At 45.9% G+C, this 23,158-nt stretch overlaps 1 protein-coding gene across 6 annotated transcripts in view; it reads right to left on the minus strand.

The window, feature by feature from the left end:
• Positions 1-512: 512 nt before the first annotated feature.
• The window catches only part of LOC146833146 (uncharacterized), a 39,943-nt gene continuing 17,297 nt past the window's right edge, over positions 513-23,158 (minus strand). The window contains exons 2-8 of one of the 6 annotated variants that reach the window (XM_085600044.1): positions 7,645-7,905; positions 6,888-6,982; positions 6,512-6,672; positions 6,223-6,350; positions 1,562-1,656; positions 1,396-1,442; positions 513-793 (exon numbers count right to left, since the gene is read on the minus strand). In XM_085600044.1, the coding sequence (XP_085456170.1) occupies positions 1,424-1,442; positions 1,562-1,656; positions 6,223-6,350; positions 6,512-6,584 (315 nt within the window). In that variant the 5' untranslated portion in view covers positions 6,585-6,672; positions 6,888-6,982; positions 7,645-7,905 and the 3' untranslated portion in view covers positions 513-793; positions 1,396-1,423. Of the gene's footprint in view, positions 794-1,395; positions 1,443-1,561; positions 1,657-2,736; positions 2,845-6,222; positions 6,351-6,511; positions 6,673-6,719; positions 6,983-7,644; positions 7,906-23,158 lie in introns of those variants that run through there. The other 5 variants (XR_014960204.1, XM_085600043.1, XM_085600045.1 and 2 more) reach the window with 5 other exon arrangements.

The raw sequence follows: 23,158 nt of genomic DNA on the forward strand, positions 1-23,158 counted from the left end.
CACCAGCAGATAGACATAGTCAGCACATACTCACTCGCCAAAGGTTCCACAGTCTTTGGCCTACTTCTTCATCCCCTTTCAGAGAGGGTGGGCTCCGTCTACTTTGACATACAGTTTGCTAGATATGTGACGGACTGCACCCGGCATAGGCTTGAATCTGTACCTGATCCCCAGGTTCCGGAGGGAGAAAAGCAGTCAATGTACATAGAAGCTGCTATGTGGTAGGTGCAGCACTACCTGCCTCTGGCTCCCTCATCGCTGTGTAATGCCCTACTTAAGTTATGAGCTGAACTCCCACACGCTCCTCAAAGAACACCCCTCACCCCTGCCCATTACAGGCCTGTTTAACAAACATGCTGAGAAGAGTTTACGGATCCCAGGTTTCCCTTCCAACCAAAAAGTTGCTTAAAGTTAAACAAGCGGAGTGTAGTTTGCAGGGTCTTTCCTCATTTGGGGGGTAAGTTGACAATGACGCAAACAAGCCCACTAGAATAAAGCGGAAAAGAAAATGGTCAGAGGAAACCTCTTTTTACCCATTTATTCAGTGCATGTCTCCAACTTCAAGTTTCTTCTAAGCACTCTATGAAACATATGGTGGCTGCTGAGACAAGCGAGCCCGGAACCATCGGCATTAATCTGGCAACTTCAGGTAGACGCAAGATGCAAATCCCAAGAGTGGAAGAGGTACAAGTCCAACTCACATGTATTTTTCCAGGGACACCTTGTTTTTAATGTGTCTGGTTGAGAACTCGTAAATTGACTTGGCTGCCCTCAAGTCATCCACTTGGGCATACTGTAGAACAGAGGAAAGTGAGAAGTGAATTACACAGAAAAAGTCAGATGTATGCAACATCATCTCATTAACAGACCAGTGTATTTAAAGCACTGGGATGTCAGTTACATAGATCAAGTCAGAGGCATGCAAGATCACCTCATGAGGAGACCCGTGTACCATACACACAGTTACCACCACTCAATGAAAGTCCTGCAGCGTACTCCAGTTGACACGCTTCAGTAAAACAAAGTAGCGTATTCCCAGTTACCATCCCGCAATGAAGCATCGCAGTGGACTCCCAGTTACCACTCAATGAAGCAAAACAAACAAGTCCATTATTACCACTCAAAGCACAGCAGTGTAATATGTTACCACCCCTCATGCACCCAATCACCAACCCTCAGTGAAGCATAGCAGCATACTCCTGGTTACCACCCTGTGACGCAAAGCAGCGTACTTGCAGATACCAACCCCACAGTAAAGTACAATAGCGTACTCGGTTACCACCCTCAACCAAGAACAGCAGTGGGTTCAAGTTTTGAGGGTAAGTTGGCAATGGTGCAAACAAACCCACTAGATTGAAGCGGAAAACAAAATGGTCAGAGAAAGTCTTTATTTACCCATTTCATTAGTGAATGTCTGCAACTTCTAGTCTCTTCTAAGCACTCTGTGAAATATACGGTGGCGGATGACAAGCGAGCTCGGAACAATCAGCATTCGTTAGGCAATTTCAGGTAGACACAAGATGCAAATCCCAAGAGTGGAAGAGGTACAAGTCTAACTCACCTGTATTTTTCCGAGGACACCTTGTTTTTATCAATGTGTCTGGATGAGAACTCGTAAATGGACTTTGCTGCCATCCAGCCATCCACTTGAGCACACTGTAGAAGAGAGGAAAGTGAGAAGCAAGTCAGATATATCAAAGGTCGCCTCATGAAGAGACCAGAGTATCAAAAGCACTGAGATCATTTAGGCAGAGGAAGTCACGGGTATGCAAAATCCCCTCACGAAGAGACCAGTATACCATACACACATTTACCACCACTCAATTAAGCACAGCAGAGTACTCCAGTTACCAACCCTCAGTGATACACAGCAGCATATTCCCCGTTACCACCCCTCAATGAAACACAGTAGAGTACTCTGTTACCACCCCTCATACTCTGTTACAAACCCTCAATAAAGCACAGCAGCGTATTCTGTTTCCAAAAAACAGAGAAGCAAAGCAGAGTACTCCCAGTTACCACCCACATAAAAGTATCATGTGTCCCACCTCACAGGGTATTAACCTTAATCTCAGGACTCCAGAGCCCCGTTAGAAAAACAGTACTACACATGATGAGTAGGCGCATTCAATACAATCTAGAAGCACATACAAAGCAAAGATCCTTTTTCACCAATGTGCGCAATAATGTCATAGAAGGCTATTTGCGTCATTGACCTTCATTTTTCATTGCAAGGAATTATATCCAAACACGTTACTAGTTCAAGCCCAAATTGTAAACAAATAATAATGCGACCAACAGTATTGTTGAATACGCCAAAAATGTCTTGTAATCAATTGTTATAACTGATATGTGCAGCGCTTAATAGTCACACAAACCACCGTACAAAAGGCCTGATTTGTGGATTGTGAAACCTCAGCAGTGTTCCACTGTTAACCCCGGTTAAAGACGCCAGGCAACAACTCAGGCTAACTGGGCGGCTTTGTCTGGGATTCTTCTAGGAAGGACACACTAAGAACAGATGTCCGAATTAAAGCATACTGCGAAAACGGTGCGAAGCGCACCCTTACCCAATACCAAACTCGGGAAACTTCTTGCGGTGACAGCCAAATGATCCAGAACACACGGCTCGAATAATCTGCCCCGCGTTTACTGCTACTGCAGGATAAATACCATTTCCGCCTCCTTCCTGTCGGTAACGGCGATGCACTCAAGGCTCATGGGATTTGTGGGTCCCCCATCTCCCGCCTCGTCCACCAGCTGAACAAGGCTTTGAACAGCACCACTGCCTCGTTCATGTTAGTTTGTCCGGGACTGCTAAGATTACGCTTGGCGTCCTCTGACCTGCAGCCGAGAGTATGTGTGTAAAAGTTACCACACCTCAGTGAAACACAGCAGAGTACACCCAGTTAATATTCCTTAATGTAGAACGGTAGTGAATTTGCAGTTAAAAATCATCAATAAAGCACAGCAGCATATTCCCAGAAACCAGCGCTCAATACAGAACAGCAGCTTATTCAGTTACAACTCACTGAAGCAAAGCAGTGTACTCCCAGTTACTACTCCTCAATGTAGCACAGCGGCAAATTTGCAGTTACTGATCAATAAAGCACAGCAGCTTATTCCCAGTTACCACCTTCATAGTCCGCACCACTATTCAATGAAGCACAGCAAAGTAGTCCCAGTACCACCCCTCAATACAGCACAGTAGAAAATTTGCAGTTACAAACGCTCAATGAAGCACAGCAGCGCATTCTCTTACCACACCTCAGTGAAACACAGCAGAGTACTCCATTTATCAACCCTCAATGTAGCACAGTAGCATTTTCGTAGTTACTAATCAATGAAGCACAGAAGCTCATACCCAGTAATGAACGCTCAATACAGCACAGCAGCATATTCTGTTACCACAGCTCAGTGGAGCAAAGCAGTGTACTCCCCGATGTAGCACACTGACGAATTTGCAGATACCAATCATTATAAAGCACAGCAGCGTATTCCAAGTAATGAACGCTCAATACAGCACAGCAGCGTGTTCTGTTACAACACCTCAGTGAAGGACAGCAGCGTGCTCCCAGTTACCACCCCTCAAAATAGCACAGTAGCGAATTTGCTGTTAAAAGCTGTCAATAAAGCACAGCAGCGTATTCCGTGTTATCAACCCTCAAAAGCACAGCAGCGTATTATGTTACCAAATCTCAGTGAAGGACAGCAGCATACTACCATTTACCCCCCTTATACTCCGTACCACTCTTCAATGAAGTACTGTAGCGTAGTCCAAGTAACCACCCCTCAACAAAGCACAGTGGTGAATTAGCCGTTACAAATCAATGAAGCACAGCAGCATATTCTGTTACCACACCTCAGTAAAGCAAAGCAGTGTACTCCCAGTTACTACTACTCAATGTAGCATAGTGGCGAATTTGCGGTTACAAATCATCAATGAACAGCAGTATATTCCCTGTTACAAACGCTTAATGAAGCACAGCAGCGTTTTGTTACCACACCTCAATGAAGCAGAGCAGCCTACTCCCAGTACCGCCCCTCAATATAGCACAGTAGCGAATTCGCAGTTGCAAATAGCCAATGAAGCATAGCAGCGTATTATGTTGCCACACCTCAAATAAGGACAGCAGCGTACTACCTTTTACCACCCCAGTCCATACTGCTCTTCAATAAAGCACAACAGCGTAGTCCGTTACCAACGCTCAATAAAACACAGCAGCTTATTCTGTTAACAAACGCCAGTGAAATACAGCAGAGTACTCCGTTACCACCCCACAATGTAGCACAGCAGCGAATTTGCAGTTACAAATAATCATTGAACCACAGCAGTGTATTCCCAGTAATGAACGCTCAATACAGCACAGCAGCTATTCTGTTACCACAACTCAGTGAAGGACAACAGCGTACTTCCAGTTACCCCATCAAAGTCCGTACCACTCGTCAATTAAGTACAGCATCGTAGTCCCATTTAACACCCCTTAATATAGCACAGTAGAGTATTCGCTGTTACAGTCAAAGCACAGCAGCGTATTCCCTGTTACCAACGCTCAACACAGGACAGTAGCGTATTCCGTTACCACACCTCAGTAAAGCAAAGCAGTGTACTCCTAGTTACTACTCTTCAATGTGCAAATTCGCAGTTACCAATCATCAATGAAGAACAGCCGAGTATTCCCTGTTACCAACGCTCAAAGCACAGCAGCGTATGCCTGGTTATCAAAGCTCAATAAAGCACATCAGCGTATTCTGTTACCAAACCTCAGAAGGACAGCAGTGTACTCCCAGTTACTCCCTCATAGTCTGTACCACTCTTCAATGAAGTAAAGCAGCGGAGTCCCAGTTACCACCCCTCAATATAGTACAGTATTGAATTAGCAGTTATCAATTAACAGCAGCGTATTCCCTGTTACAAACGCTTAATAAAGCACAGCAGCGTATTCTGTTACTACACCTCAATGAAGCAGAGCAGCATACTCCCAGTTAGCACCCCTTAATATAGCACAGTAGCAAATTTGCAATTGCAAATTGTCAATGAAGCACAGCTGTGTATTACCTATTTGCAATGCTCAATAAAACATAGCAGCATATTCTGTTACCACACCCCAGTGAAACACAGCAGAGTACTCCCAGTTATCACCCCTCAATGTAACAGCAGCATTTTTATTTACTAATCATCAATGAAGCACAGCAGCATATTCTCAGTAACCAACGCTCAAACCAGCACAGCAGGGTATTCTGTTACCACACCTCACTGGAACAAAGCAGTGTACTCCCAGTTACTACTCCTCAATGTAGAACAGTGGCAAATTTGCACTTACTAATAGTTAATAAAGCACAGATGCTTATTCCTAGTAGTAAACACAATACAGCACAGCAGCGTACTCCCAGTTACACCCAGATTAGTCCGTACCACTCTTCAATGAAGTACAGCAGCGTAGTCTGTTACTACCCGTCAAAATAGTACAGTAGTGAATTAGCAGGTACAAATCGTCAATTAAGTACAGCAGCTTATTACCGGTTACAACGCTCAATAAAGCACAGCTGCGTATTCCGTTACCACACCTCAGTGAAACAAGGCAGAGTACTCCCAGTTATTATCCCTCAATGTAGCACAGTAGCATTTATGTAGTTACCAATTATCAATGAAGCACAGCAGAGTACTCCGTGTCACCACCCCTTAATATAGCACAGTAGCGAATTTGCAGTTGCAAATTGTCAATGAAGCATAGCAGCGTATTCCCAGTAGCAAACGCTTAATAAAGCACAGCAGCGTATTCTGCTACCACACCTCAGTGAAGCACAACAGCGTACTTCCATTTACCACCCCTCAATATAGCACAGTAGAGAATTCGACATAAAAAATTATCAATAAAGCACAGCAGCGTATTTGGTTACCACACCTCAAAGAAGAACAGCCGCGTATTACCAGTTACCCCCCCCAGCCCATACTGCTCTTCAATAAAGCACAACTGCGTAGCTCCAGTTACCAGCGTTCAATAAAGCACAGCAGCTTATTCTGTTACCAAACCCCAGTGAAATACAGCAGAGTACTCCCAGTTACCACCCAACAATGTAGCACATTAGCGAATTTGCAGTTACCAATAATCATTGAAGCACAGCAGCGTAGTCCCAATAATGAACGCTCAATACACCACAGCAGCTATTCTGTTACCACAACTGAGCACCAGCAGATAGACATAGTCAGCACATACTCACTCGCCAAAGGTTCCACAGTGTTTGGCCACCTTGAAGGGTGGGCTCCGTCGCCTTTGACATACAGTTTGCTAGATATGTGACGGACTGCACCCGGCATAGGCTTGAATCTGCACCTGATCCCCAGGTTCCTGAGGGAGAAAAGCAGTCAATGTACATAGAAGCTGCTATGTGGTAGGTGCAGCACTACCTGCCTCTGGCACCCCCATCGCTGTGTAATGCCCTACTTAAGTTAATTAAAGCCTCAAGTATGAGCTGAACTCCAACATGCTCCTCAAAGACCACCCCTCACCTCTGCCCATTACAGGCCTGTTTAACAATCTGGTTGGAAGGGAAACCTGGGATCCGTAAACCCTTCTCAGCATAAGTTGCTTAAAGTTAAACAAGCGGAGTGTAGTTTGCAGGGTCTTTCCTCATTTGGGGGGTAAGTTGACAATGACTCAAACAAGCCCACTAGAATAAAGCGGAAAAGAAAATGGTCAGAGGAAACCTCTTTTTACCCATTTATTCAGTGCATGTCTCCAACTTCAAGTTTCTTCTAAGCACTCTATGAAACATATGGTGGCTGCTGAGACAAGCGAGCCCGGAACCATCGGCATTAATCTGGCAACTTCAGGTAGACGCAAGATGCAAATCCCAAGAGTGGAAGAGGTACAAGTCCAACTCACCTGTATTTTTCCAGGGACACCTTGTTTTTATCAATGTGTCTGGTTGAGAACTCGTAAATGGACTTGGCTGACCTCAAGTCATCCACTTGGGCATACTGTAGAACAGAGGAAAGTGAGAAGTAAATTACACAGAAAAAGTCAGATGTATGCAACATCATCTCATGAACAGACCAGTGTATTTAAAGCACTGGGATGTCAGTTACATAGATCAAGTCAGAGGCATGCAAGATCACCTCATGAGGAGACCCGTGTACCACAACACAGAGCAAGTATGTGGTATGCAAGATCGCCTCATGAAGAGACCAGTGTACCATACACAGTTACCGCCACTCAATGAAGCACTGCGGCCTACTCCAGTTGACACCCTTTAGTAAAACACAGCAGCATATTCCCAGTTACCACCCCTCAATGAAGCACCGCATTGTACTCCCAGTTACCACTCCTCAATGAAGCAAAACAAACAAGTCCATTATTACCACTAAATGAAGCACAACAGTGTAATATGTTACCACCCCTCATGCGCCCAATCACCAACCTTCAGAGAAGCATAGCAGCATACTCCTGATTACCACCCTGTGATGCAAAGCAGCGTACTTGCAGATACCAACCCCACAGTAAAGTACAATAGCGTACTCTGTTACCACCCTCAATCAAGAACAGCAGTGGGTTCAAGTTTTGAGGGTAAGTTGGCAATGGTGCAAACAAACCCACTAGATTGAAGCGGAAAAGAAAATGGTCAGAGAAAGTCTTTATTTACCCATTTCATTAGTGAATGTCTGCAACTTCTAGTCTCTTCTAAGCACTCTGTGAAATATACGGTGGCGGATGACAAGCGAGCTCGGACCAATCAGCATTCGTTTGGCAATTTCAGGTAGACACAAGATGCAAATCCCAAGAGTGGAAGAGGTACAAGTCTAACTCGCCTGTATTTTTCCGAGGACACCTTGTTTTTATCAATGTGTCTGGATGAGAACTCGTAAATGGACTTTGCTGCCATCCAGCCATCCACTTGAGCACACTGTAGAAGAGAGGAAAGTGAGAAGCAAGTCAGATATATCAAAGGTCGCCTCATGAAGAGACCAGAGTATCAAAAGCTCCGAGGTCATTTAAGCAGAGCAAGTAACGGGTATGCAAAATCCCCTCACGAAGAGACCCGTATACCATACACACATTTACCACCACTCAATGAAGCACAGCAGAGTACTCCAGTTACCAACCCTCAGTGATACACAGCAGCATATTCCCAGTTACCACCCCTCAATGAAACACAGTAGAGTACTCTGTTACCACCCCTCATACTCTGTTACAAACCCTCAATAAAGCACAGCAGCGTATTCTGTTTCCAAAAAACAGAGAAGCAAAGCAGAGTACTCCCAGTTACCACCCCATCAATGTAGCAGAGTAGCAAATTTTCAGTTACAAATCGCCAAACAAGCACAGCAGCGTATAACAATTTACCATCGTCTCAGTGAAGGAAAGCACCATTCTCACAGCTACCACCACCTCTATGATGATGATGATTATCTGGGCAGATGTAGATACAGATCAATGAACACGGCTCATAACTCAAAGTGCAAACAGTACTTACAATAAACCAATGCCCAGTCCAATACTTGCTTTTATATAAAAAAAAGTCGTATTTTATTTCTAACTTTTCACATGCAAAGGTATATGACATTCAGAAGCAATAACACAATCCCCCTTGAAGTCGAGTTTCTAGTAGTTGTCAGTCAAATCCCTGTCTCACCCTCCTTTGTGATCTTGGGGTCCTGGATGATGTCCCCTCAGCCAGCAGGGAGACTAGCAGGACTTTATCCCAAGTCCTGGTCACAGGTAGAAGTCTTGCAGAGCTTCACCTCCTCATACAGCTCATCTGGCTGCTTAGCTGATGACAACGTTTCTGGTTCAAGTCTTCCCTTTTTGTGGTCCTTTTCCAGACAGCAAATGTGATTTTGGGTCGAGCCTTTGAAGTTTTATATTGGGGTTTTGCTTCTTTTAAAGTGGACATCTTTCCTTTTCTCCTTTCCTCTGAAGGGATGGTTATCACAGCATGACTGAGGATTACTGACCCACAACCAAATTCATGGGAATGATCAGAGTTCACATCCAGATGTTAGCCACAGAGCTATGTGCATAAAAAGGCTAATCCCAGGCTTCCAGCTAGTGTCATGATTCCTTTATATGCCCCAATTCCCTTCCTGGGATGTGTCCAGGCCCCTTCCTCGTGATCTATCACTGAATCAAAGAGCACTCTTTGAAGTGCACAGGGGGAGCCTTGCTTTCCCTCCGGCCGTGTGTCGCACCAACCTCTCAGGAATGCATCAATACACAAACATGTCTTGGGGGGGTTTATCTGATCCTCATGGGATGGGCGAAACTTCTGTGAGAAGTTGGCCTGGTATATGCTGCCCACTAGTTACAGTGGGCACCTTGCACCAGTCCAAACACCCCTTATTGATGATTAGGTTTAAGACAACCTTTATTGAAAGCTATCCTAGTGGTAGCTATGGAGAGCAGCCTTCAGGCTAAGTCTCGAAGGAATGTAAAGCAGCTTGGTTTACCAGGTTATAACCTCATGAATGTCTAAATTAAAGGAGAACCACACAAGGTATATATATATAAAATATATGTATTTATTTCTAAACACTCTCTACTAACCTCTTTATGAGTTTACAGAGCAAGGCACTCAATAATACAGTTCGAAAACGACAGTAAATATCACAATATACAATGGGCCCCAGGGGGAGACCAAACCATATATTAAGTGGTATAAGAACCACGACTTGACTAGACACAGTGCATAGAGCACATAGAATCGCTGGGACCCCAAGGAACCACCAAAGGTAGTGACACAGGGGACCCACGGGGGACGCGTGCAGTGTGAGAACACAGCCGCGAGCTCCGTACAATCCTATGGGAAAGTCACGGTTGGAATTTTAGAGTTTAAGGACACTTAGGAGAAGACTTGGAGCAAACTCTTCCAGACTTGGAAGGTTCCAAGGTCAACACCCACGTGAGCACCGGAGTACTCGTGTTACCTAACCCAGGGAAGCCGGGTGCATAGGTGTCAAATGGTGTCGGGAATCTTCGATGTCGTCAATGGAGAGTTGCTGCAAAGTGCTGCTGCCGTGGAAAGGAAAAGTGTCAGGTGTGATCCAAGCCTGGATCGAAGAAGTGAAAAACCTGAAAGCAGAGGGGACAGAGTCTGGGTCACTTGCCAGTGACAAGGGGCACGATAGACGAATGCCCACCAAAGTAGGGTGTTTCAAGTGTGATGAGGTGAAGCTTGACTCCACTGCCACAGAGACCAGGAGGCGTCAACGACAACCACAGTCTGCAGGCGAGCTGTCCCATGAAGGATGTCGAGTGCTGGGGGGTCGGTGTCCGAATTGGAGACCAACAAGCCTTGGCAATGGCAACCCACCCGGTGTGAGTAAATCTGCTTCGGTGTGTACCAGCAAGGTCCTGTGGACTACCCAAGCGATGGAGTCAGGGCACGTCTTGAGCAACCAGGTAAGCCTGTTGAAAGTCAAAGTATCCTTCTCAGGGACCCACAAGTCTACAGACAAGGGATCGCAAAGGGACCTTCGATAGGGATCACTAAAACCAGCCCACGGGTCACTCGAGGAGTGTAGGCCAGTAATCGTCGGTGGAATCACTGCTCGGGGTCTGGACTACAAGTAGCCCAAAGCACAGCCTCAGGGATCTCCAAGAAGCATATACTGCTGCAAATGTGCACGTGTTCAGGGCTTAAGGTTGCCCTGTCCCCACGAGGGATTTGGATCTCAGTCACTGAGAACATGAATCGGTCTCAGGGAAGCTTGGAAACCCACCTCCTGTGTTTCCAGAGTCCTTCAGGAGCTGCGCAGTTGCAAACCGGACAGATACGTCTTTGGTGCCTGCCTTGCAGGTGAGTAAATCCTTTACTCCAATGGAGATTCTTCGGTCATCCATGTTGTGTAGATAGTAGAAGTTCTAGGATTCTGTAGCAGAGTTTCATAGAGGCAAATCTAAAGTCCTGTAGTCAGGAGTTCCTACTTTATACCCAAGGAAGGGATGGGACAAACTCTGGGGACCCACCTATGGGAGGGTCAGGACAGAGGGGTGGCATCACCCATGTCCTTTGTCCAGTTTCGTGCCAGAGCAGGGGCTGGAAGCCCCGGCAACCGGTTTGAGCTGGACTATGCACAGGGACACCAAATGTGTCCCCAGTGCAGACATCAAAGCACACTCAGAGTGCACCCACCCAGCCCCAATACACTAAAGCCTGTCTGGGAGGTGGTCACACCTCCCTGTGACAGGAAACCTATTGTCCAGCCTCCCCTGCTGGAGTTTCGTGCAGGAGGGCAGACTCGTACTGGTGTCTGGCAGCATCCATTTTGTGATGCCAGGGTTCTGTGAAGCTGGTACCGGGTGTATCGGAAGTCACGTTTCTCCCTCTAGTAGGGTGGAATCATGCTTCCCCCACCAGTTACTGGCAGGGAGGTATGATTCCAAGGTGTTTGACACCAAACACAACATGTTTCCATGCAGCCATTCCAAAGTTAGCATTTACAGCAAGGTTATAATGCACTTAAGAGTATATGGTTTGGCTGCATCACAAACAACCCCGGAATAAAGGTTCCGAAGGCTGCAGAGGGGCTCTGCTCATGCATGGGCACCCTCTCACATAAAACTCAGCACCCTGCCTTTAAGATTGAGAATGCCTGCCATAGGGGTGACTGATAGGTTTATATGTGCAGTGATATGGATAGATATAGGGAACCTATATCTAAGTAAGGGGTGCAGACACCTCCTTACACAGGCTGCTGTAGCAGACCTGTTGTGTCATTTTAAATGGTGTCCCTGGGGTGGCATAATACATGCTGCAGCCCCTGAGAGGCCTCTGGGGTACCTATGCCCTAGGTACATAGTATACCACATACTAGGGACTTATAAGGGTACCCCAGAATCCAATATGTGGTGTAACTAAAGCACATGCAATCAGTTTTAGGAAGAAAGCAGATAGACTGGGGTCCTGATTAGTAGGCCCCCAATCAAACTAAGTCGAAAACCAGCAAAACACCAGGCAAATAGTGGGGGTAACCATGCAGTCAGATTCCACCTTCCTACAACTTTCAGAGTTTCACTCTGCAGAATTCTGCGGAATTACATAAAAACTGTGCTAAATTCAGCAGAGTTCCACCATCCAACAGAGAAAAATAAAGGTTGCTCTGCTTGCACTGCACTTTAGAGTCAGTAGCTCGAGAAGCACTGAAAAATCAGCGTAAATAGCAGCATGCGGTGTGCATGAATGCGTAGCCATTTAAGTTGATTTGCTGCAGCTCGAGTAGAAAATCCACTCAAGCAGCAGAAAATCCACTTGAGCAGCAGGAAATCTACTTAAGAAGCAGCACTCTGGCCGCAACTGCCTTCATTAGAAAATGGGAGGCCAAATCTCTTCGCACTTCTGGAGCCTCACAGGAAAAAATTGCCAAGCGGCCATTGGTGGAATCTGGCGGGAACTCCGCGTTACAAGAGTAATGTAGATTTGCCAAATTCAGCCCATTCCGTGGGCAGAATGCAACATTCCACCCAACTCTAGTGTTTACCCAGCAAACCTGGACCTCTCAAAAAGGAACCCAGGGTCCTCCATGTAATGTACCATTGCAGGCGCATTGACAATCTGTATGCTTTCACAGGACAATTACTGTACAGCTCTTCTACTTCCATTCATTGTACCAAAAAAGGCACACATACATTCAGCACACACATTCAATCTCTGCGCACTGTTCAGCACTGAAGCTTTTATGCGTTATACAAGGGTGTAATTTTGTTTTTTATAACACACACTCACAATGTGTGCTGCACAACACTTCACCCTTCATGTATGGTACTTGAACAAGCACACAGACTCAGCACGTGCCTTTCTTGTGCATGCACTGCCCAGCATTACATCTCTTATGTACTGTACCCAAACAGGCATACATACATTCAGTGCCTGCGCTAACCAGGCATATACCGTGTAGAACTTCCCTACCCATGTACTGTGCCCTTCACATGCACACATACAGAGGCACTACTCTTTGCTGCGCAGCACTTCCACATCTAACTGATGTGGGCCAAGGGTGAGTTAAGCACACAGCAGCAGAACTTTTACATTGGTGAGTAGCCGTAGGCCTCACCCTAGTGGCACAGGGTAAAAGGGAGCTGTTCACTACTAATGATCACTACAGGGTATGCTGCCACCACCGCCTTTGTGCTGCTCAACTCCTTGTGAAGCAGCAGCCTTCCACCACTATGAGGTTAGTGCTTTGGGTGCCCCTCCCATTCCAACAAGGCCGCAATCCGTGAGACAGGCCAATGTCATGGCACACACGCATGATTTGTATTTGTCTAAGACAAAAAACTCTGCATTATGAATTCAGACAACAGTACAGTAGGGCACTCAGGGCAGAGGTACACATCACGTACGATGCAGAGAACTTTTCAGTCCCAACAACTTATTAAATGTAAAAAGCTAACCCAATGTTATCCCATGGGAGAGGTACGCCTAACTGTAGTGAAAAACAAATGTGGAATTATTTCACCACGAGGACAAAACTTAAAACCACATGTCCAACTTTTTAAATACACTGCACCCTGCCCTAAGGGCTGATTACAGCCTACATTAAGGCTGTTTTATTTGTTTTAAAAAGGGAGTTTTCGGCCTGGCAAAGGGTTATTTTGCTAAGGACAATTGCCAGTTTGAAACTCCGCATAGGCTGCAATGGCAGGCCTGAGACATGTTTGAAAGGGCTACTTAAGTGGGTGGCACAATAAATCCAGCAGGCCCACTAGTAGCATTTAATTTACAGGCCGAGATACATGTTATGCCACTTTACTGGGAACTTAAGTAAATTAAATGTGCCAGTCGTGTGTAGTCCAATGGCACTATCTTTTAAGGAGTGAGCACAGGCACTTTGGCACTAGCTATCAGTGGTAAAGTGTACAAAGTACAAAAGCCAACAAAAGCGAAGTAGAGCAAAACAAGAGGGGAGAAGGCAAAAGGTTTTAGGGACGACCACCCTAAGGCTGTCCAATCTAACATTCAGAAATTGGCAAAATTAATATTCTCACTCCATCTTATGCTGCAACACATGGTTGTTGGTAATTAAAGGTCATCCAGTGGTAGGGAGCTGTTTCCACCCTGTCACCTGTTCTGAATATAGGGATGGTCCCTCCTTATAAGAGTATACGTTTCTAATGTGTTCACAACCTCAAATGCATGAATACAAAGAGTAGGTTATATCTCCATTATTTTCTGGTTTTAGAAATAGAAGAACATTTGGACAAGATCACTTCTTCAGGGCCATAAGTCTATCATGTCCTCCTCTGACTAAAATGCCCTCCTGTTGGGAATTTGGTGGAGCAGGCCCAGATCAGCAGTCTCTACATGGAGTCTTCAATCTGCTGCACAGGAGGAATCTATGTTTGGGGACACTACGAGTGAAACTATTTGCCACTAGTTTGCAGAGAACATCTGGACATCCTCCAATGGATTGGTAGAAAGGTAGGCTTTCAAGATGGCCATCAGGGGAACATCATATAGCCAACATAGAGAGACAAAGAATTACAGAGGCAAATAACTGTGCTAGATCGCCCACTGCCCCAGGAAACGGGAACAGGCTCCCTGATGAGACTCAGACGTACCAAAAGAACTACTTCTACACAGGGAAAAACACGCCAAAGCCACCATAATGGAAGAATTACAGAGGCATGGAATACACGCCAAAACAGAATAGTAAGGGGGATAAATCCAGGAGGCTACTGGCCTGATTGACCGAACAAAAAGCCAGAGAGACAAAGCACAAGAATACAGAATACAGAGGTGCAGAGGATACAAGCCCAAAAGGGTATTAATCAAGTTTTATTTTGGTAATGTCTCAACTTGGTGTGCAGAAAGTACTAAGGTTTCTGGCTTGGCTCTAGAAAACCTTGTTGCTCATCTGGAATGGGGGGGCCTTAACTCCTACCTTAAAAGGAGCTCTGGTAGCTGTATTAAATGTCCAAGGGGTACGAAAACTGATAGTCTATTGGCTACAGGGGTATTGCCCCTGGCCAACTCCATTATCAGCAGATCTTTAAATGACCTAAGTGAAGGAGCTAGCCCTGAGACTAGTAGAGGTATACACTGCAGCTACCAGACTCAGGGGGAAAAAGGGATGATTCTGTTGTCGCCAAAACCTAGACAAGACCTCTTGCACCATATTAAAGTCGGTAGTGGTCATAACTGATCTGGAAAAAGACTTTGGCACAATAGGATTCCGATCTATCTTCGCAGTCAGGAGAATACTAGACCATCATGCATTGCGTCGCTCTCATATTTGCTCCACCACTTGCATGCTTTAAAACAGGGTGAACGGTGTGAGAGTCATACCAGATAAATAGGAGAACCCTCCATGTATGCTTTCTCAGCGTTTATTTTTGCTTTGGTGATGGTGGGCATGGCTAATGAAAGAAGATGTGATGATAACGATAGAGGAATCCACATATTGCATACAGGACACCACACATATATCACTATGCTCAGACGATATAGTTCTTTATTTAAGGAGCATTACGTCAGATTTGCCATCAATGTTGGCAGTAGTACAGACCTTTGGTGAGGTGTCAGGATTAAGGGCCAATAGGATGAACTCTTGCATTTTTACTGATAACCAAATTCCATTGGACCTGACGGGCAGATTAACTATCAGGGTCTTCAATGGGAATCTCACTTGTGCCGCTATCTGGGGACTCAGTTAAACCGCAGCCAAGCAGGCTTACTTAAGAGCAATATAACTAGCACAGTGATCTCCCTGAAGGGTAATATCCAACTCTGGAGCTTTCTTCTCTTATCGGTCATGGCAGGATATTGTTGTCTAAAGAGAAAAGGGGAGATGATAGTAAAATCACGAGGAGTTCGTCCTCTTCAAAACAAGAGAGCTCTTGGCGGGGATGCGACAATGAGGGAACATTGCTTCACATTTTGTGGGTTTGTCCATTGCTGTCTCAATATTGGACTAAAATCCTGAACGAGATAGACAAGCTTTTGGACACACAGATCCCTAGACTCCCTATTTATGTCATCCTAGGCCTACCCAACCCAATCACATACCCACTTAAAAGCGTGAGAGGACGTCAAATGGGGTAAGCACTGGGTGCAGCGTTGCAAAATATATTGTCTCCCTGCGGCTCCACAACCTCCCCTACACATACGGGTTGGCTGCATAGACTCTGGCATATCCTGGGGATGGAACAGAACCAAGCTAGCCTGAACACCACTGACTCGTTCCAGAAGGTTTGGAGTTCATTCCTAACACTGCTCTCGTCGGAGTTTAATGAAATCACCCAGCCCAAATACCTGAGTGTTGCGTCTCTCAATCTTATGGACAGACCACGCAAAATTTCTTATTGTGTGCTAGTGCTGTATCACACGCAAGAGTGGGACCTACTCAAGGTGAAATGTAGACTCCCGGAGAGGAGTTTGCGAATATGGTTTGTTATATAGACAGAACAATCATGGGTGCCGCCCGTTTCCTGTTATACAATGGACTTATCAGTGCACTTCATGTGCAGACTAAGTGTTTTTTCCTGTGTTCGCACTGTGCACGGGTGGCGCCCTCTATCGTATTGTGTGATTTATGCCTTGGTATGGTTTCTATTTTTATTTTAAATGCTAACAAACACATTTAAACATTAAACAAGAGAGCTCGTCTGTACTCTGTGTGCTAACCCTTCACAAGATAGAGAGAAGTCTAGGTTTTCTTATACAAGCCTCACCCACTAGGGTTGCCCCTTGGTGGCATGCTTCATCATAGGGCTCCTCACATTTTGCTGCGGAACGGGCGTGCTACGACCTGCGAGTTATGCAGGAGCACTAAGCAGTATGCTCTAAAGGATGAAAACATAATTAGTCGGAAGGGTATTGTTGGAGGTTTAAAAATAACTGCCTGGTAAGTAAGTAATACTTTAAACAGTCCTCCAGGCGGTATTGTTAAAAAGTAGGGCGAGAGAATAGAAAGTGTAGGTTGAAATGCACCTTCCTTTCTATAGGTCTACATGTTTCAAGGCAATCCCCAAGGCTTTTCTTCAGGACCAAGGATCTAACTCCCTGATTCCACTCCTAAAATAGTACTGATGAAGTAACCTCACACACACTGCATGGTAACAGAAAAGCTTTTTTTAGCACCTACTTAGTGTTACTGCTTGGCAACCTGTAATATATAATCAGAGCTAGCCTGGCAAAGTTTCAGGCAGAAAACAGGAGAAAAGTGCGCTTAGACTAGTAAATTAAAGTACGCTTTATATTTTTATTATATATTTTAAAGAAGTGACCTCTACATGGCAGGTCATGTGAACCAAATTACCATGCTTGCTGAGGTGAGCACATCTAATAAAACAGTGATCCCTGTGGCGTAAAACACAAACCAAAATATCACACACAGACATAGCACAAACACTACAAAAAGGGGGCAAGACGTTTGCAGAATAGGTCCTCCGGTGGCAAGACGAGCCTGTAGTTACACTCTATGTTGTTAAAAAAACACATATCATAGCCATCATGTCGTGCTCATAAGAATGAGCTTACTCAGAGAACTATGCTGTATGGGCACTTAAACAGCTGTGCCGTACTCAGTGCTTTTAAGGCATCCTCTGTGCCAATTCACCCAAGGAACTGCACCGGGCCTGAATATTACAATTTTTACCCCATAGAGCTGTTCATATATTCATATATTATCTGCTGGTCAGTTGGCGCATGGGCTGTGCATCCTCGCTGCACTGTCTAGAGCAGAGAGCAACTAGACCGCTTGGTCATTTCCAAAATAGACGTGAGTGGAACCACTTCCTAGTTCCTCTTGCGGTGCCAAGGGCTGCAGACATGGGCGCGCTCTAGCGGCCTATCCTCATCTGCCTTGGGTCCTTATTTTGTAGTTATGTGGCTGTTGGATGTATGTTTTAGTCATTTATTGAGATACGGGTGAAAAAAAAATGTGGTGATATTTCTCAGCTAAGAAAATATATTATATATATATTCCCAGCTGCCAGTAAAGAACAACATTTACTGACAGCCTGACCACGTCAGAGACTGGATCAGGTCAAAGGTCCAAAAGATGTTGGAATTGGGGTAATTAAACCTGCAGATGGACCTTGGGCTAGTCCAGTAGTCCTTGTTGCAAAACCTCACACCAAGGGTGAATAAGAGATGAGGTTTGTGTGGACTAGAGAGGCTTCAATGCAGTCACTAGGACTGATGCCCATCCTATTCCTCGGGCAGATGAGCTCATAGATACTTTGGCCTCAGACAAATATCCAAGTACATTTGACCTAACTGCTGGCTACTGGCAAATCAGACTAGCTGAGGATGTCAAGCAAAAAACTGAATTTTCAACCCCCAGTGGGCATTATCAATTTATTGTGATGCCCTTTGGTCTGAAAAATGCACATGACATTTCAAAGGTTGGTGAATAAAGTTCTCAAAGGTCTGGAAGCCTATAGTGCAGCAAATCTAGGTGCTATTGCCGTCTTTAGCTCCACTTAGGAGGACCACCTTGTCCACCTCAGGAATGTTCTGGAGGCCCTGCAAAAGGCAGGCATCACTATGTAGGCCACTAAATGCTAGATAGGGCAGAGCAAGGTTGTATAGTTGGGTCACCTGGTAGGTAGAGGCCAAGTCCAGACATTGGAGTGCAAGGTCCAGACCATCGTGGACTCGGTTGCTCCCTCTGCCTAGACTCAAGTTAGAGCTTTTTTGGGGCTGACTGGGTAATACAGGAGGTTTGTTAAGGGATATTGGTCCATTGCGACTAACCTTAATGATCTCACCTCCAAGAGAATGCCTAAAAAGGTTCAGTGACAGATAGCTGTCAAAAGGCTTTTGATTAACTGAAGCAGGCCATGTGCACTGCTCCCATTCTGCAAAGTCCTGACTATTCCAAAACCTTTATTGTCCAGACAGATGCATCTGAGATAGGGTAGGAGCTGTTTTGTCACAACTAAATGCAGAGGGCCAGGACCAACGAGTAGCTTTTATAAACAGTAGGTTGACTCCCAGGGAGAAACGTTGGTCAGGTATAGAGAGGAAGGCCTTTGCCATGGTCTGGGCCTTGAAGAAGTTGAGGCCATACCCGTTTGGCACTCACTTCCTTGTTCAGACACACCATAAGCCCTTCATATGGCTTACACAAATGAAGACAGAAAATCCCAAACTTTTGAGGTGGTCCATTTCCCTACAGGGGATGGACTTTTTAGTGGAACACAGGCATGGGAGTTACCATGCCAACCCAGGTGGGCTCTACTGATATTTCCACTTGGAAAATGAAGCCTCAACTGGGCAAGGTTAGTCTCATCTCCTTACGTTTAGGAGGGGGTGTAGAAAAGTAGGATCTACTTTCTTGGTCAGCACCAATTTTGAGGATGTCATCATGTTTTACTGACTAGTCTGACTGGGATCTTGCTAATCAGGACCTCAGTCTCTGTGCTTCTTCCCTAAATTGGACATGGTGAGTCCTTCAGTACACTCCAGATTGGCTACTGGTGTACCATTTTAAGTCCCTAGTATATGGTACTAAGGTACCCAAGGCATAGGTACACCAGGGGTCCCCCATGGGCTGAAGCATGCATTATTGCACCCATGGGAGACCACTCAAATTGTGACTACAGGCATGACATTGCAGCCTGGGTAAGCTGGTGCTAGCACCACTTATGACAGATATAGGTTTCCTTATATCGGAGGTCACTGCACTTAAAACCTATAAGTCACCACTAATGTAGGCCTTTCAATCCTGAAGGCAGGGTGCTCGGTTCAAAGTGTGAGGGTAAGTGTATCAGCAAATTTTGATAGACAGAGTGGCCATGCATCATTACGCAATGGCCATCTCTAAACAGACTGTAACAAACCCTGTCATGATTGGTATCAAACATGTTGGAATAATATCCCCACACCGTAAACAGTTAGGAGGTATAATTCCATGTGGTATGATTTCATGCGCTGTAAAGCTCCTCCGAGAGGCCCTCAGTTCTCCTGGTGCCAGTCTTCTAGACCTGGACAGCAAGCTATGGCTGCTGCCGACCAGAGACACAAGTCTGCACTCCTGCTGCTGAGCCAAGCTCGAGCAGGGGAAGGCAGGACAATAGGTTTCCTGTCACATGGAGGTTTGACCACCTCCCAGAAAGGACTTAAAGTATTGGGGCAGGGTGGGGGCGCTTGCCAGCAACACTAGACTGCTTTGAAGGGCACATTTGGTCCCTCCTTGCATACACCAGTTGGAACAAGTTCAGGTAGCCGTTGGCTCCCACTCTGGCGTGAAACTGGACAAAGAACAGTGGAGCATCCTCCCCACTGCCCAGCCCCTTCTGTGAGAGAGACACCTGAATCGTCCCAACCCCTTTGCTTAGGGTACTTAAGGGTTTACGAGTTGTTGGGTCCCTAAATTTGTCGTGGGACAAGATTCTGATCCAATACCACTTCAACTTCAACTGACTGGGCACTCTGGACATTGCTGGACTTCCCGTTGGGAACTGAGACTGAAACTGGGAAGACTACTGCTGCTCCTGGTCTCGTGGTCCTGCAAGTTTGCTGCATTGTCTGCGCCTGTGCTCCATGTAGGTTATTCATAAGGCCTGTGGACATCCAAAACACCCGAAGGAATCTCCCTTGGAGTGAAGGAGTCACTCCCCTGCATCTGCAGGCACCGCAACAAAGCAGATTGGTTTGCTGTTCCTGAGCTTCTACGGACTCCGAAAAGTTCAGCAACAAAGGTGGTGGTTCTGCAACTCCCTCAAGGCCTGCCCTGTCTTCACAACATGTTCGAATACCATATCCCTTGTCGGAACCGCTGGAGCAGAATTCCTGTGCACCGCGTTGACTTGCCATTGCCAAGGCTTGTTAACTCTCTCTCTAGAGATCTTTGGGCTCCAAGAAGCTCTACCCACAAGCATCTCCTGCAGCTAAGATCTTTATCTACACTGCATACTCTGCACCGCGGGCCCTCATCCTATGGTGAGCTGCTTAAGGTCCTCTTGAGACTCCTGTGCTTCTGGCCTTTGGGTCCTCTCGAGGGTCTTCTTTGGCTCCAGTAGGCTCCCCTGCTTGCTAGGACCTGCTCTGACGTACCTGCTTGTGGTGAGTCACTTGGACCTTGCTGGTCCCGACACTTCGCCTTTTTCAACAACTATGTTGCTTGCCGCTGCCAATCCGTGTTGGTGCCTCTGCCGGACTCTGACCCCTTGGCTCTAGACATCCGACTTGGGACAGCTTGTGAACTACTCCTGGTATTCCTCAGCGTCACCTGGTCCGCACAGCTGCAACTTCAAGGGCACCATCAACTCCTCTACATCTCCGACATCAGTGGGCATTCATCTTCCGTGCCTCCTTGTTACTCCTGAGTGGCACAGACTGTCCCCTCTGCTTGAGGTATCTCATCTTAAATCTACCTTTGGGTTTCACCGGACACTTTCACCTTCTTCACCAGCGTCAACTTTTCTGAAATCCTCCATTGTGGTCTATGGTGTTTTCTGACGTCACTTCGCACCTATGTACCCAGCTTCCCTGGTGTAGGTATTCTGGTTCCTGGGGTATCCACGGGTGGAGTGACTCTCCAACCTTCCATCTTCCATGGGGTGTTCTTCCAGGTCCACTGGGAAGGGTCCTTCTTTGAAACTGTGACCGCAACTTACCCATGGACTTGAATTGAGCACGCAATTGTGTTCCCACTCAAGACATGACCTTCGTGGGGTTCCTAGATACTCACCTTAGGTGGTTCCTTGGGTCCCCAATTCTTCTAAGTCTTCTGGGTCCATTCTTGCCTTAAGTCATGGTTCGCATTCCACTGCTTTAGTATATGGTTTGTTCTCCCCCTGGAGACTACTGAGTATTGGTGCTGCTTACGAGTTCTATTGGCAAAGTATTGTGTTTATATCTCCAGGAAGGAGATATTGCATTGTGTTAGTGAGTGTTAATAATAAATACATATTTTGTATAACTCAACTGTGTGGCTCTTTTTCACTTAACCTATACCATAAGATTAAGTAAAGGTAAAACAAGCTGCTTTACACTCTTTCTGAACTAAGCCTGAAGGCTGCTCTCCACAGCTACCGTCTTAGAGAGCTTTCTAAGTTTGCCTAAGACCACTAAAATCACCATAAGGGTTGTCTGGATTAGTGCAGGGTGCTCAGTGAGCACCATATACTAAGCCAGCCTCCTACCCTCTCGTTCACTAGAGATAGGATACCAATCATTGTATTGAAATGAGTTTGTTTCAGCATTTGTTGTGAAGTCAACTTTTCTTATTCAGCCATTAACCCGCCACCCAAAGAAACAGAAGCAACCACCCGTCCTGAGTGAGGACACTGCTCTAGAGGTATCAGAGATCCGATCATATGTGCCTGATGTCTTGACACAGTTTACTGGAGTCCCACTAGTCCAGTGGCCACTTGAGAGCTGTAGACGAGTAGGGACTAGTCAGATTACAAGGAAATCCTAATACCCCCCCAGATGTCACAAAAATAAAGGTGGGCCTGTACCACAGGACGCTCTCCAACTACAGCTTGTAACTGGAAATACCACACAGGCTCCAACAGCACCTGAGAGGGGTCTGGGCAAAGTCATCCTACCTTCAAGGAATGGGATCAAGCTTCCCCGTCTCCCTCGGTCTCCATTGATGTGCTGTAAACTTCCTTATCTTCAGCAGCTGTCTGCAATTTCCTTGTTCAAAGTGCCAGCTCCACAAGCCTCACAGGAACAGCTGGTTCTCTGACCGATACTGCTAACTGATTCTCCTCATCAAACTGGCAAATTCCTTGGTAGCATATTCTATCAGTTACACAGAAAACATCTTCAAGTTCAAGGGGCTTTCAGATTGTCAGATGCAGTGAGCAAGCTTCTTATCTTGCCTTCCCACCACAGGTCCTGGCTGGGTTCCTTGGACGGACACGGTGCGGATCGCCTTCATAAGTAGACCAGTTGTGAAAAAACAACTGACCACTGAAGCCAGACTTATGACCTCTGATTAGTTGCCTGATCCAATCAGAGGGTCTGCTACTTTTGAATCCTGTGCGCCCCTCCAATCGTGAGGCACATTTGTGCCATGTTCACTGATGTCCAGGGTATGCAAAGGATGACCTACTGTCTTCCATTGTACCAGTCTGTGCTACTCCCAAGAGAGAAATTTCAATGAACTCCATAACAGGAGGCCCTGGCCATCACTTAACAGAAAGGTGGGAGGGTCCCTCCTAGCAGAGTTAATGTAGCTAAACACAGATGAGCCCAC

Source organism: Triturus cristatus, chromosome 4_2, assembly GCF_964204655.1.
Source record: "Triturus cristatus chromosome 4_2, aTriCri1.1, whole genome shotgun sequence".
Classification (NCBI taxonomy): domain Eukaryota; kingdom Metazoa; phylum Chordata; class Amphibia; order Caudata; family Salamandridae; genus Triturus; species Triturus cristatus.